General features: G+C 33.9%; 3 protein-coding genes across 3 annotated transcripts; 2 read left to right on the top strand and 1 right to left on the bottom strand.

The window, feature by feature from the left end:
* Window positions 1-364: 364 nt before the first annotated feature.
* On the top strand, window positions 365-4,197 carry LOC11424975 (uncharacterized). Its single transcript, XM_003602492.4, has 7 exons — window positions 365-664; window positions 876-908; window positions 1,666-1,764; window positions 2,375-2,495; window positions 3,103-3,421; window positions 3,514-3,568; window positions 3,889-4,197. Exons 1-7 carry the CDS (start codon window positions 545-547, stop codon window positions 3,961-3,963), a joined length of 822 nt encoding a protein of 273 aa, XP_003602540.2. The 5' UTR covers window positions 365-544; the 3' UTR covers window positions 3,964-4,197.
* A 172-nt stretch (window positions 4,198-4,369) lies between these two features.
* Window positions 4,370-5,266, bottom strand: LOC11420710 (uncharacterized). The gene has a single exon (XM_003602493.4). It carries the CDS (start codon window positions 5,136-5,138, stop codon window positions 4,560-4,562), a length of 579 nt encoding a protein of 192 aa, XP_003602541.1. The 5' UTR covers window positions 5,139-5,266; the 3' UTR covers window positions 4,370-4,559.
* Window positions 5,267-8,147: 2,881 nt separating this feature from the next.
* LOC11424976 (carbamoyl-phosphate synthase small chain, chloroplastic) lies at window positions 8,148-11,545 on the top strand. The gene is made up of 10 exons (XM_024779908.2): window positions 8,148-8,391; window positions 8,533-8,665; window positions 8,767-8,855; window positions 8,952-9,012; window positions 9,111-9,178; window positions 9,270-9,398; window positions 9,649-9,758; window positions 9,831-10,178; window positions 10,668-10,833; window positions 11,049-11,545. Exons 1-10 carry the CDS (start codon window positions 8,280-8,282, stop codon window positions 11,129-11,131), a joined length of 1,299 nt encoding a protein of 432 aa, XP_024635676.1. The 5' UTR covers window positions 8,148-8,279; the 3' UTR covers window positions 11,132-11,545.
* Window positions 11,546-16,561: the final 5,016 nt, after the last annotated feature.

Raw genomic sequence — 16,561 nt, forward strand, 5'->3', positions numbered from 1 at the left:
GGAAAGTTATCATCCTGAGGTGAAGATTATAGTAGCTTATCTTGATGTCTCATTGAATCACTATAAATATTTGTAATTAATCAAGAATAATGAATGATTCGCAACAAGATGTTAGTGTAAAAAACAACATTATTCTGACGTCGTATGTCAATTAAAATCGTTTAAGAATTACCTACCCCTATAAATCACGTCGTCGATCTCCATTTTTATTTAAGACTTTTCATTTAATATATTTTCTTAAACATTAGAATTTAGATTCATTTGAGTACATATGTTAAAGGACATGTGTGTTAGTAGTAAAATTGGTGGTGTAGGTAGCAATATAATTAATATTGAGGCCCATGGTTTTCCTATGATCGATCGAGGGGAGGGGAACCAGAACCAGAACCAGGAGAGAAAACAACCTCGGCGTGCTTGTGGTGTTTACCTTAGTCCACCCCAAAACCGTTCTCCTTAAACCACATCCTCGTATAAGCATCTAGACTAGATTCCTTCGAACATTGATTCATAGGAAATTGGAAAAGCTTTTTTGATCTTCGTAGATATGCAAATAGCACGATGGCGAAACATTCTGTCGATGAAGAATCACATAATTCCACCGGTTTCTCATTTCTCTGCTTTTCATTCCACTCCTTGTTCCTGTCACAAATGGAACAGCAACCCCGTGAGTTCTTTTATTTTTGTTAATTTGTTTATTGTTTATGCAACTTTGGTTGAGAATTGAATTGCCACCTTTGTGTATTTGGAACCGAATTCGCTTTCATAGTTCTCAATTTGCTTTGTTTGTTTTCTCATTTCTTCAGTGATGAATTTGTTACCAGCTATGATATGAGAAAGTGTGGAAATTAATGAAATGTTGTTTTTGGTCCTTGCAGGATTCAAGAAAAGGACAGCAGCAACCATCTAAGGTATGTATGCCCTGTAGCATTTAGCTTTTAGAAGGAAAAACATGAATATTTTGTAGAGAATGTTTTGTACCAACGTATAGATTCAATTGTTCTATGCTTCTAGCAGCGTATGGTTATTTATTTTTGAAGTCTACTTACGAAAAGTATATATGCACGCTGTTTTTCTTGTTTTTCTTTAATATTGTGACCGGTAGCATGTGTGAATGTTTTGATTCAAAGGTCTTATGAAGTTTTTGCTAATAAGAGCATATCTTGAATTGCATCAATTTATAATTGGATAGAACAATGTGGGATTTGCAGTTGTGCGCCTCTTATACTGTTGTACACATTCACCATTGATATCGCCTGAGTTAAGTTGAACCTGTTAAAGTATTTTTGTAAGGTAAAGATTTTCTGCACCTTACACTTGGTATGCATTGAAAACGCAATTTCCCTTTGTAGATGATGGGGTTCAAGCCCTATTTAATATAATAGAAATACAATGATACAATTTGAAACAAAATCCCCCTTAGTATTATAAAGTATTAGATTACCGACGGTCCAATTTCAGGCTCAAGCAATTTTGAACTATGATCTCCAATCTCCATTAGGACTCTTGAGGAGTTTGGATAGGACTTTGTTTTGCATGCAGCTTAGGACCGATATAATTCATTCGTTATTGCTATTTATGCAACTCTTGTAGGGAAAGCCTTGCTTATTTGAAATCCACTTAGTTATTTATACTGTTCTTCAGTGATGCTGGAAATATCAATTTCAGGACCATATTAGATTTGTTACTCGTCAAAAGCGTGCTGATGCAAAAAAAGCTCTTAAACATCTCCTTTACAGTGGTGGATCCTCAAGATTTTCATTTGAGGTATGCTTTCTAGTTTCCACAAAGAAACTTTGTCTTTTAATAGTATTATCTTTTATTTTATTCACTGTGGTTGCAATGCAATGTTTGCTTAATTTTTATGGATAATGTGGGCACAGTTTGTGAATTAAATTAAGATGGACTGCAGATGCAAAAACTAGCCCCTTTTTAGATGATGCTTTTGCACTATCTAGATAGGATTTTGATCATGAATTTGTCAGCATTGTCCATATTCATAGATAAAGAATGTAGGATGGGAAATCGTGAACAGAATAAAGAAGACATGTGCATAATGCATTCTCTTGTGTGTGTGCGCTGACAATTATGAGTGTATGCTACAAGCATGAAATAATACTACAATTTTAGCCAATAGCTGCAATTTAAAACTAAGAAATACATGCTGAGTGGCTGCAGATTTATGTCCTCCCTGGATCAATCGTAGAGATGCTAATGAACTCATTTTTATCTAAAAAAATTGCAACTTGTCCTTTTTTAGGCATTTGGATATTATTTTTACATGCACCTAACACCTCATACTGTGTCATATTTTATATATTAGAATTACAGTCAAAAAATTGCAATATCAATGTTTAGTGTTGTACATTTCCCCTAGGACAAAAAAACAAATTGGAAGCTTGATGGAAACTCTGATGCTCGTTCAAGTAGCTATTCCAATAAAGGCCAACCAAAGTCTGGTCAACGGTTTGGTGGAAAACCACAAAAGAAAAATAAACGTGAGTTCCTTTCAATTCACACTTTCTTTTTCACTTTTTCCTTTCTCGACTCCGATCACTTGTCTGTATTGGTTAAAATTTCCATTTCTGGTTATAAGTTGAGGATCTTGTAGCAAATTATATTGATGAAATTGCATAAAACTCCAATGAGATTTTGAAACATTACAAAAACCCCGGCATTGCGACAAATTCCTTGTTAATTCATATTGTGGAAGTTATGAAAGTGCACACTTCCAGTGAAATATATAAGCTTTGAAGTGCAATCACTATAGTTAAATTTTAATTACGATTTTTGTACACATTTTAGTGACCATACAGTTTACTATCTGTACATTCTAGACTAGTAATTAATATCTTGGATTAAAGATGTTTACTTATGCCACTGCAACTTCCTTGTTCCATTGATTGCTCATTTGGTTCCGTGTCCATGATCCTAAGATCACGTCATTAGTGTTAGTTTTGTAGTTTTCTTACAAGTAATGTGAAAGCTACAATGTAGCCACTTCTCCAAAGTCACATCCGCGTCTAATGTAATCTACCACCAAACACACGCTAAATGTTCCTTAAATTTTGTTCACTTCCCTAATTATTGATCTCCACTGTACAGGAAAAATCAGAAGACAAAGTTTTTGTGAGGAAGGTGATGGCCAACCTGAACAGGTATTTCATGCAACATTTGGTAACCGAAGTTATACCTGGTCCTTCTGCAATACGAATGGATCTTCTTCTGAACATTCCAAATATGGGTTTGAATGGAGGGAACATACAAATAAGACAAACAGAAACAAGTGGAAAAGTGCAAGTGATGATGAGGATGATGGTAATGATAAAGATGATGGTTCATGCCGTGTAGGATCAAGTTCTGATAGAACTATTCTTGGTTTGCCTCCAACAGGTCCATTAAAGATAGAAGATGTTAAAATTGCGTAAGTGATTTAGATTTCCTGTTTAGTGCAAGGTCTTATACAATATCATACACACATTACAAACCGGTGATGGCTCTTTATTGTCCTTGCAGTTTTCGTTTATCTGCTTTAAAATGGCATCCTGATAAGCATCAAGGCCCTTCGCAGGTTAGTTTTAAATATTTGTTTAACCTATCTGCCTCTTAAATAAATGCGAAAAAAAAATTGGAAGGATTTACAGCAGTGCTATAACACCACTTTTTTACAACACTTTGTCTTAAATGCCATATCAAAGAATAATAGCGGTTTGTTCGAAATCAGCTATGCTATAGCGCTAATCACTGCTATAGCTAACATTTAAAAACACTGTTTACATATAAAATTAGGTGCACCATAAAAGCCACATCTCTCCCTCCCTCCTTTTTGGTTATATGCATGTGCTATGCCTTTCTGATCTTATGTCTCACTTAACCTTTCCGTGATTGCAGGCAATGGCTGAAGAAAAATTCAAACTGTGTGTAAATGCATACAAGACATTATGCAATGCTCTCTCCCCGGCTTAGGAGGCAGTAGTATAGCTTCTCAAATTCAATTGGTTGTATTTTATTCAGAATAAAAAGTCAGGATATTTGCTTTTATTTATGTAACCATTAGGTGCTCACTCTAACCGGAAGAGTAGTGAAGATGTTTCAGTCAGAAAAGCACTTTTTTCTTTTCAATGTAAATTTAATTATCTGCTCCCATTGAATGGGATTATATCATTATAATCTGCTTATTGAAATTAGTTTTAGCATAAATATACCAAACCAAATTAGTTATGGCATGTAGATAGTGGAAGATTAAATGATGTGATAGTTTGCTTATTGAAATAGAAGTGTTTCTTAATATGTTTTCTTCTCTTAATACATTGGCTTATTGCCATGTCTCCCTTTTGTTGGAAAATGACTGTTAAAAAGATTGCACAAGAGAAACTTCCATTTCAGAATGGACACTTGAATAAGTTGAAATGAATTCAAATCATACGGTTTTATACATACAAACAAAAACAAGTTAATGCTACAATCAATTAGACCTCTTTCTCTCTAACAAAAATCTGATAGATACTGGTATTACATTACAGAGCATTTAACTTGAACTTAAACAACCCAAAATCCCAATCTCAAAAACATAGAAGAACAACAGAAGAAGAGATCATGAAACCATAGATCAAGATCAAGAACCCAAAATGAAGAGCCCAATTTCTCTTAAACTTACCAAAATAACTCTCTGGAGGTTCTTGATAATGAATCTCAAACTCTTCATCACCAATAGTATCATAATCACCACCACCACTCAACCTCATCTTCATATCCCTAAGCTTCTCAGTAGCCAAACCAAGTGTAAGCTTATGACACCTTCTCTGATACTTGAATCCATTAATACATCTAAGAGTTTGTGCTACTGACACATAGAAGATGAGATGAGCCATGGAAAGAAGTGTGATTGGGATCCAACAATGGCGACATTGAAGACGAGGTGACATTGAATTTGCCATGAAAACTAAGCTGAGGAAGATGAAGAAGATTTGGAAAAGCTTGTGAAGTTCCTTCTTTTGAAGGTCTATGGCACGTTTCTTCTCGAGGGTTTTCTCGAAATGGAGCTGGATGATTGTGTTCAATGCTTGGAAAGCTGTTTCACGAGAAACTACTTGTTGTTGTTGTTGTTGTTGTTGATGGTGGTGGTTTTCATAGTCCGCCATGGTTAACGGTCACGAGAGAGAGAGAGAGAGAGAGAGAGAGAGAGATGTTGTAGTAGCTGTACTGTGGTGTGTCTTGTCTGTGTTGTCTCGTCTCGACAATAGCGTTTGGAGTTTGTTTTAGAAAGTAAGTGCTACCAAATTTAAAAGGTGAAATTAATAGTCCTGTCAAAAGCTGGTGTTTTGTTTTGTTTTGTCTTTGTCACTCACAGTAAATTTAATTTACTCTATTTTATCACCAATATATATAGAGATTTTCTTTTTTAATTTATTTCAATAATTTATGTTTTTTTAAGAATAATATAATCTATAAAATAATCAAATATATCAGTTATTTAATAAATTAAAAAAAAAAAAAACCACACATGTAGATTTATTTACATGTAATAGTGATCAAATGAAGTACTTCCTCCGGTCCTAAATATAAGAAGAAGAAAAAAATTAGGTTCATTAAATAATTAATGTATTTAAACTACAATGTAAACTAAATGCATCATTTATTCAATGAACCTAAAAAAAAGAATTTTCTCTTATATTAAGGATCGGAGCGAATATCTTTTTGTGTGTGGTTGCCGAAATTTGAACCTCAAACCTTACATATATTATGCATTGTTCATACCAATTGAGTTAACTTCACAATGACCCATTGAAAAGTTATTTCAATAATTTGGAGAAGTGCCAAGTGTAATAACAAGAGTCAAAGAGTCTTTGCTCCTCCATTCAAAAAAAATGAATTCTACGTATAAGTTTACTTTAAACGAGAGACCAAAAGTAAAGATTAAAAATTTTATAGGGACTAAAAATTGAAGGAAAATTTTAGAGAGATTAAAATAAAAAGTTGATATATTTATAGGGACCAAAAACATATTTAACCCTAAAATTTAAAATGGTGGAGATCTCGATACATTTTTAAGTCCATTCCACTTGTAATATCCGGCTATCAAGAATTGGAATTTACTATTGAGAAAATAATGGGGGGTGAGTGCTTGTTTAAAAAACAATTACATAAAGGCAACCTCTATAAAGTATCAACCTTTTTGCCTTGAGCATGGACAAGTTAATGCATTGAGTCGAGCCAAATTTTGGATCCGAATCCAATCTTTAATCCGAGCTGTGATCCTATTAAACAAAAAGGTTGTGGTATTATTTAGAGTTGTACTAAAAGGACGTGTTTCGTGAGTATTTTTTTGTTGACAAAAACGTGTTAAGCGAGTTGCGTGGCAAAAATATTCATGCAACCGTTTCCCAATTTAAACACATTTCAAAAATAAATGTTAGAAATGTGTTTTTTTTAAGGAATAAATATGATAATCGTCCCTGTAAAAAAAAATTAAAAATTTTTTACAGGGATGTATTTCAAAAAAAAATTTTACAGGAACGAAAATCAAAACTGGACCAAATCACATGGACGATTATCATATTTAAGCCTTCTTTATGTTAGAACAATCACTTTTTTGACAAAATGTTAGAACAATCATATTAAGCACACAATTCTTTTATGTATTGATTATAGTTTGATGAGGATTATTTTTATTTATTTTTTAAAGAGTTTGATGAGGATTATGTAAATATGAAATATAATTAATAATTATTTGAAGTATAATGACAATTAATTTTATATAAAAATAGTTATTTTGATAGACCTAATTTACGTTTAGATTCATTTACATTTTACCTAAAACATAATTTAGGAAAACAATCATAATCTACTAAATTCACACGTAAATTCATTTAAATTATGTTTTCTCAATTTTGCAACTACCGTTGACTGAAGGGTAGTTGAGTGTCGTTAGTGACAAAACGGTAATTAATTATTTTTTCAACACTTTTTTAAATTGGTAAAATCACTATCTAAATCGTTTCAATCAGTGCGTCTGAGAGCAAACCATAAGTGTCCAAAGAGATGTTAATCTAATTTGGAGTCCAATCTAATTCATCTTGAATAGGCCCATCACCATTCACTAAAGACAAGATTAACTGATTAACAATTAAAAAATGAAAACCCCTATAACAACAAAAAAAACAGCCGCTACCCCACTAAACCAAACTCGCCGGAAAACTCATGCTGAAGCAGAAACAGTGAGAACATCGTGCAGGTCTAGTTCCTTCTTTCTTTTGTCTTTACTGTTCCCTAATTAGTGAGAATATCTGTTTTTTTTTTTTTTTTTCTTTCATTTTTCTGTGACCCACTTCTCTGCCACAAAACATCACCGAGCTCTCTCGTTACGTTTGATATATGCTGAAGTGAAGCATCGTAGGAAAAGCATAAATGAATGCTAAGTTTTGTCTTCGAGGATTTTGCTTTTCCTGTCTTGTAATATCTTCTAACATGGAGTAGAGTACGTCACACCATGGTCTCATCAAAAAAGGAAAATGTTTGTGTGACTCATTACTCACTTGGAAAGGAACTTGCAATATACAAAACAAAAGTCGGATTTGAACTTAGAATTTCTACTTGTTCATTTTACTGAAAATTTTGGCCATTAAATTTGACTAAAAAAACAAATGTTTTTTTTTTTTTTTTGCATACATCCAATTGAACACTTGAGAAGGGAAGCATAGTGTGATGTGATGATATGTTATTGATACGATAGAAATAAAATAATATAGATAAAATAAGATGTTTTACAAGTATATAGAAATTTACCCAATAACTTTGGGTATACGCAGTAGCTTTAAAACTTTTAGGAGAACTAGCCGCTTATTTGGGTCTCATACGTTTTGAATGATTAATCTTCGTAGTTACGCGTGGATGATATGCGGTTTACCCAAAAAGAAAAAGTATATAGAATTTTGTGCTTTCCAAGTTTTATAAAAAATAAAATAAAATGTCACACTTTGGTGAAATGAAGATATCTTGGGTTTTGTCCTTGGTTTTATTTTTGGGCTAAACAAAATATCCACCACTAATTGGGAATTTGCTTTTTCAGTTGAATAGTCCCACTCACTCCATGCACGGGACCAAATTATAAAAAGTATTATTTTCTTTTTTAATTAAAAAAGAAAGAAAGCAAATTGAAAATAAAAACCTAGGTGAAGAGAAAACATAGGTTGCTGCTGCTAACACTGGTTTGGTTTTTTTTTCTCAGACATATCTCTGTGTAACGTTGTTCTCAGCTTCATTGAGAAGAAAGAAACATATTAATGGCAACAAAAGCTTTGGCCTTCACTTTTTCTTTCAATGACCTCTTTGGTTCCAAGGCGCCGCCACACACCTCTGCAAAAGTTTCTGTCTTTTCTGTTAGATGTTCTTCTGGTAATATTTATTGTTTTTTTTTTCTTCATTATTATTTGTTGGTAATTAACCCGTGAAAAATGTTGTCTTTTTTTGATTTGGTGTTGTTGGGTTTTAATTGGATTATTCATAGCTTAAACAAATGAATGTATGAATGTATAGGTAATGGGGAAAGGCCATGGAAAAATTCAGATGCTAGACTTTTGCTGGAAGATGGTTCAATTTGGAAAGCTAAATCATTTGGTGCTTCAGGAACCCAAGTTGGTGAAGTTGTTTTCAATACATCTTTGACTGGGTGAGACAAATTATGAATCTTGTGATATTCTCTTGTTGTTTGATGGCTTGATTTCAATCTAATTGAGTGGGTGTTTTATTTGTTATGCATGTATTCCTCAGGTATCAAGAAATTTTAACTGATCCTAGTTATGCTGGCCAGTTTGTGCTCATGACAAATCCACATATTGGGAATACTGGCATAAATTTTGGTTTGTATCTATTTATTTATATACTAATTATAATCACTTAAATCCTTGTGCTTAGAGTCCATTTTAAAAACCATCTTTTGATTCATTGTCTGTCAGATGATGAAGAATCAACAGAGTGCTTCCTTTCCGGTCTAGTAATTAGAAGTTTGAGTATCAGGTTCTGTTCTCGTGCTTTGCAAATATTTTCCGTTCATTGAGCTTTACTTACTTTTGCCCATACTTACTCTTTGTCTCTTCCTATGGGTATTTATTCAGTACCTCGAACTGGAGATGTGTGAAAGATTTGGGCGATTACTTAACTGAAAGGAATGTCATGGGAATTTGTAAGTAATATGTGAAGAGTTGTTATGACAAGAACTTTACATGTAAACTCTGGATTTTTCTTGACTTTGATGGTACTTTGTGATGCAACAGATGATGTTGATACACGAGCAATCACACGTAGATTACGGGAAGATGGCAGCCTTATTGGTGTTTTGAGCACTGACAATTCCAAAACAGACGAGGAATTACTTCAGATGTCTAAATCATGGGATATTGTTGGTAAGGATGACTATTGGAGGAGATTACACAGATGTTTTTAAAACGTCAAATTCAGTTTTGTTAAACTGCGGCACTATAGCACAGCGGAACTTTTACAAACTATTATTGTTCAACCATACGTGATCTAGTTCAAACTACATAGTGTTGTCAAATAGCGACTATATCGCAAAATTTGAACAAACATCTATTTTCTGCAATCTGTGATTGACAACTCTGCTGGAATTACATGGCTTATGTTTCTTATTTGCAGGTATTGATCTGATAAGTGGAGTATCGTGCAAGTCTCCATATGAATGGGTTGATAGAACAAAGGAAGAATGGGAGTTTAGCTCCAGTGAAGGGCCTAGAGATACTTTCCATGTTAGTTTATACAGACTTTTGTTGAATTTTGGGTAATAAAATTATGTTTCGTACTGATGAATGAACTTTTAGGTAGTTGCATACGATTTTGGAATAAAGCATAATATACTTAGGCGTCTAGCATCATATGGCTGTAAAATCACTGTTGTGCCGTCTACATGGCCAGCATCCGAAACTTTGAAGTTAAATCCAGATGGTGTACTTTTCAGCAATGGTCCTGGAGATCCTTCTGCTGTTCCTTATGCCGTTGAAACAGTAAAGAATATCATTGGAAAGGTGCCTGTTTTTGGAATTTGCATGGGACATCAACTGCTAGGCCAGGCTTTAGGAGGTACAACCTACAAGATGAAATTTGGTCACCATGGAGGAAATCATCCTGTTCGTAACCTTCGAACTGGCCGTGTTGAAATTAGTTCTCAGGTATGGAAAAAAATTCTTTTCTGTACTTAATTATCATCATTCCACCGTAATCATAGTAATTACTTAAATCCATTTAACTTCATTGGGTCTGATGGGAAAAAAAACATCTGTTGTAGTCTTGTAGACCTATATTTTTTGCCTCATAAATAGGGTCAGAACCTGGCCCCTTGTCTTGAGAAGAAAAAAATTCTAAACCAGAACTCACTATGATAGTGCCTCATGGCAACAAAAAAAAAAAAAACATTTGCAACTGGTTATGGGTACTCTCAGTTCGGTTATGCCCCCATTGTATCAACTCTTGGACATTATTAGACAATTAGACTTGTAGCAACAAACATGTTGAAGTGAAAGTTTCATGTGCAGACCTATATTTGTTGTTGGTCTAAATGTTCCATGTCATTACATTTTATCAAGAAGTGTTTTCATGTCATGTATTGTTCTTTGTGTCATGGTCTTTGGATATATTAATTGATTCATATAAATTGGCAGAACCACAACTATGCAGTTGACCCTGCCACACTGCCTGAAGGAGTAGAAGTTACTCATATCAATCTCAATGACAGTAGTTGTGCCGGTCTTGCTTTCCCTGCTCAAAAGATTGTGTCTCTTCAGTACCACCCTGAAGCTTCTCCTGGACCTCATGATTCTGACAACGGTGAGCGACTTTTGCACTGTTTATCAAAAGAAGTTTGGTGTGGTAATAAATTTAACTGTTTCGCCTTCACAATCTTTAAAAAAATTATATTCAAGAGAAGGATTGTGTCTTGTAGGATATAATCGTTGGATCCAATTTGCTTTTACAATTTCGTGCATCGACTTGAATTTGGATCTGACCAATAATAACCACTATTATGATTGTTGATAATGCAGCTTTTCGGGAGTTTATAGAGCTAATGAAGCATGAGAAAAACCAAACACCGAATGAAAACCTACACCAACTACAATCAGTGTAATAATCATTAAAGTGAGCTGCTATCCCACCAGGCTGGAAGAATAAATTATTAAAGTATGTGATAAAAGCTCAGGTTCTTAGTAGTTTCTATCTATGGTTTGTAGATGAATAAGGACTTCCTTGGGGTTGATCAAGATTTTCTTGTGTCTATCTTCTTTTTGTACAAGGGCAAGCAGCCGATTGTCATAGGCTCGTAGCCTTCATTGAAGAAGGTTAATGTACTCAATGTAGCACCGAGAAGAGAACTGTGTTTTTAGCTTAGCTATTTTTACAACTTGGAATGTGGGGAGTGAAATTTATAATAGAGTACTAGACCTTTGCTTTATTTGCTATCAATCCCCATTCCTAACCTATTCGATGAAGAAATTGTGCAATAAACATTTTTTACTTGAATGAAATTTTTGTGATGGAAGAAGGAAGGTTTAATTTTATGCATGTGAGAACTAAACTTGATGCCTACATAACACATGCAATTGCAATTGTGCATCATTGATGCATCCCTTTAGCTGGTGGTGCTAGAAGATGCAAATGGTGACAACTTTCTTGCAATTGTGGGGGTTGGATGGGGCCGTGCAACATGTAGTTGAAAGGGGAAGTAGTCTAAGGTGTGCAAAATGATTGTGCCGGCTGTCATAAGTTTATTTTGTTAGATGTGTATTTTTTAAATCAGACTCATGTAAAACAAGCAACTTGCTTTAGTGGATGCACCTATCATTGGTGAACAAATCAATAGTTGATGATAAACTTATAACACATGCATGACAAATAATTGGTAGGAACATCAACTCTTTTTTTTTCTTTCCTTCTTTCTTTCATCATTTTATTTGTTAATTGTAGCTCGTTTTATGGAAATCAAATCTATATTTTTTTAATTATCTAAATTAGAAAATTTTGGAAATGAAAAAATTCCCGTTCTTCCATCTTTGGAACCCGGGGGGGTCATTACGAGGACGACAAGCACCATGAGCTCCTTTGGCTGGCTGGAGGTACAAGACACGAGCTTCATTAACTCCAAAGCAAAGTATTCGTCCATTCCAAGAGAATGAAAAACAATGTCTCAACAAAAACTTGTAGCAAGTACACAACTTGAAAATGCAAGTGTATGGTAATTAAGGACACCTCAAAATGGTCTATCGTTACGTAGCTCTTTTAAGAGGTGATGATGTTATATGTTAAGTGACACCGCAACTTGTTTAAATTGATGTCATGTTGTACAAAATCCAAAATGCAAGTTAAATACGTGTAGACTCCTCTTTAGTGCTAATTGGTCTAGGGTTTTGGCGACAGATGACTAATACACATAAAAATTTAAATTGATAACCGTTATTAAATTTACATTTAGGATTTTGTATGACTTGACATCAACGTGGACAAATAACATCATCATTTTTTTTTAAAAGGACAATAGTTTCACTTAACATAACACATTATCTTTTTTAATAGACTTACTTGACGGTAAAAGTATTTTGACTGAAATTAGACAATTTGAGTAACAATAATGTTATGTTGGCACCATTTTTTCCCTATTCTCATTATACACCCCATGTGAAATGACATTTTAGTAATTTCACCCCATATAAAAGAGAGTGTGCATTAGGTGGAGGGTGCCATTTAATTTGGGAAAGTAAATCTCAACCATTAGATTCAAGAGAAACATTGATTTTATCATAGTCTTTCTACATTATATTTTTCCCCTTTATCTTCAACCTTACAATCATCAACCAACACAAATAAACCCCACCAGCAGTAAGTATGTTTGAGTTCTTAACCTTGTGTTGGAATATAGATCTTTATTATGAACAATTTTACTCCAAATGATGATACTAATTTGATTCAAGTAAATATCTGTTGATCCTGATATGCCAGTTTCTTATAGTATTGCTAACTTCCAAAATAATTGCGTAGTTTGGAATTGCATTCTGTAGTATAGCTTGTCTTGGTTTGATTTTTGAGGATCTTTAAATCTAATTAGTAATAGTGTTTATGCACGAAATGGCTTGCATCTCTCGGATCGAACTTTGCCTATTTTTCTAAATGCCTGGATGCAATTGCATGATTCATAGTTTTTTATGTTTGATTAAGAATATCTTGGAGAATCATCAAATCAAGTTGAAATCGAGTGGTCCTGCTTGTGATGCTTATGGTTGATGATTGTAAGGTTGAAGATAAAGGAAAAAAATATAATGTAGAAAGACTATGATAAAATCAATGTTCCTCTTAAATCTAATGGTTGAGATTTACTTTCCCATGATGGGAAAGAAGTTTACTTTCCCAAATTAAATGGCACCTAGGTGGAGTGGTAAAAGCCACAGGACTACATATCATATTTATGTGTAGTGGTAGAAAAGGCGTGTGTTACCTATGATGATCAACGTATCACCACTCTTTGAGTAATTTGATATTTTATAAAGTTGAAACCTCAAATTTTTAGACACTTACAATTCCACGATCCAAAATTGTGGTTTACTCTTAATGATGTGCTTGTTTTAGGTGAAAAAGAAAAGAAAAAAAGTTCACGAGAGGGAAACGATAGAATCTCTCTTCACGTGTCATTTAATGGTAAGTTTCACTCCATCTGTCAATCTTTTAGTGGATAGGGTGAAGCTCTCATCTTGGAAGTGGTTTCTGGGTAAGAGCTCCTCTGCTCCTTATATGAGTGGGAAGCGCAGCCTGTCCTGTGCTGGTTCCAGTAGGGTGTTTGAGTCGTGGGTCCTAGCTCTCTTCTGGGGTGTTGTGGTGTGCCAGTCGCTTCTATCTGATCTTTGGTTGGGGTATTTTCTTTTTGTTGTTTTTGTTTTCTAGGATTTTTTTAGTGTGGTTGTTGTTTGGTGCTTTTCGGCTTCTTTTCGTTCAGTACCTCTGGTACTCCGAGCCTAGCATCCTTTTTGCATCTATGTTCTTTCTTTTTGTATCTCTGTATTTGTACTATTTGGGATCTGATCCCTATTTTCTTCTTTATATATTATTATTACTTTGCCATTCAGAAAAAAAAAAAAAATGTGCCTATGTTTGAAAAGTAAGTTAATTAGTAAATTCAAAATGTTTTATGCCTGTATTTGACTCTTGTTTGGATTATTTGGTATACAAGTTCAAATTAACTTTTGTAAAAAAAAAAAAAAAAAAGGTTCAAATGAACTATTTCAATTACTTTTCCTTTAAGTACTTCTATTCAATTGCCGATCTTACTTGCTGATATAAAGTTTTTTCATTGGAAGTAGCTTAGTTCTTTTCAATAATATAAGGAGAAAACTTAGTTATAATTCCTTAGGTGCTTTTCGTATGATTCTTAACCAAATTCACCATGATTTCTTCAAATCCATAATTTTCTCAAAGTTTGTTATATCCAAAAAAATATATATTTTTAGTTAAGAATCATACGAAAAGCACCTAAGGAATTGTACCTAAGTTTTCTTCATAATATAAAACAAATGGATACGAATAAACAACACAAAAGTTTATAGAAAAAAAGAATTGTGGATAATTAAATATAGATTCGTGTTATTCGTGATGATGCTTGATATGTTTGTTCGCATCAAATAACATTGCTGATTTTTAGGCAAATATCCTTAAACTAAAAAACTCCATAAAATATATACTTCATCCGTCCCGAATTATCTGAACCATTTTTTCTTTTCACACATATTAAGACAAATATATAAATGAAGGAGAGAGAAAAATGGTTTTAAGTGCTGTTGTTAAGTATTGATGCATTTTCCACTATCATAAATGCAAAGTGAAATATATTGAATTGGAAGTTGTGAAAGTAGTATTAATTAGAGTTATAAAGAGAATGTGTATGCAAGAATTACTTGATGTCAATCATTTTAAGGCACAAGGACGTTGGGATCTGATCTGGAAGCTTAAAATTCCTCCCAAGGTGAAGAACTTCATATGGCGTGTTTGTCGCAACACTTTACCAACACGTTTACGCCTTAAAGACAAAGGGGTTAATTGTGATCTGACTTGTGCTTTATGCAATATGGTGGAGGAAGACAGTTTTCACCTTTTCTTTCGTTGCCCTGGTAGCTGCAATATTTGGAGCATGTGTGATTTCTTTAGTACTGCGAATAATGTGATAAATCAAGGCCAGGATAGTGCAAGTGTTATTTTCCAATTGTTGCAGGTGTTAAATGGTGATGAGGCAACGTTGTTCTGCTGCATTCTTTGGAGTATTTGGAAGCAACGGAACAACAAGGTCTGGAATGATGTGATTGAAGCGCAGGTTGCTGTTCTGGAACGTGCAAAAGTACTTTTACAAGATTGGAGAGCAGCTAAATCCTACCAGCAACATTCTTCAAGGATACAAAATACTGCCGATACTTCAAAGTGGAAGAAACCAGCTGTAGGTCGATATAAATGTAATATCGACGCCTCTTTCTCTAAGCACTTAAACAAGGTTGGTATAGGAATATGTATAAGAGATGACACAGGTACGTTTGTCTTAGCTAAAACTGAATGGTTTAGTCCGATATGTGAAGTTCATATAGGAGAAGATATTGGTTTATTATCTGCTCTAGAATGGGTTCACGAGCTTAATCTTGGTCCTATGGATTTTGAGATGGATGCGAAAAAGGTTGTTGATAATTTCTTATCGAAAAATCATGATGCAACTGAGTTCGGAAATATCATTCAGAATTGTCAATCTCTATTTAGGAATTATTATGAAAACTCTAAGGTAGAGTTTGTGCGGAGACAAGCAAATGAGGGAGCTCATGCTTTAGCTAAGGCGGCCACATTGTCAGCTAGTTTACAGTTATTATTTGTAATACCTGATTGTATTGAACACATATTGATTAATGAAATGTTTTAAGCTTCTTCTGTTAAAAAAAAAAACAGAGAAAAAAGTAATTAATATTGTATTGAAAAGTGAAATGACTCAGTTATTTTGGGACCTTTTTTTTTTTTTTTTGCAAATAACTCAGTTATTATGGGACAGAGGGAGTAGTGAGTAAATAGTCAATTACCCCACTAAAATTGTAGCTTTCGTCAAAAAAACCCCTGAATTTTGCAAAACTTCAAAAAGAACCCTGAAATTGTCAAACGTCAGTCAAATAACCTCCCTCCGTTAATTTCCTCCATCCAACATGCTGACATTGCTGTTAACAGCCACGTGGCACTACCACATGATCAAAAAAGTCATGCCACGTCACAGGGGGTAATTGAGTATATTTTTAGTTTTTTAAAATTTTAAAATCTGATTTTTTTTTTCTTTTCAAATTTAACATTTGTGCCACCCATTCACCTTACAAATACCCCTTGAAATTTAACATTTGCATGCATATATCCCCCTCAAATTTAAAATTGGCTAAAATATGCTTTTAGTCCCTGCAAATATAGCGAGTTTGGATTATGGTCCCTGGTAAAAAAAAGTTTTGAAAAACGTCCTTGCAAAATTTTATGTTTTTTAAAATAGTCCCTGATCTCACTTTCT

The sequence above is a fragment of the Medicago truncatula genome, chromosome 3 (assembly GCF_003473485.1).
Source record: "Medicago truncatula cultivar Jemalong A17 chromosome 3, MtrunA17r5.0-ANR, whole genome shotgun sequence".
NCBI classification, from domain to species: Eukaryota; Viridiplantae; Streptophyta; class Magnoliopsida; order Fabales; family Fabaceae; genus Medicago; species Medicago truncatula.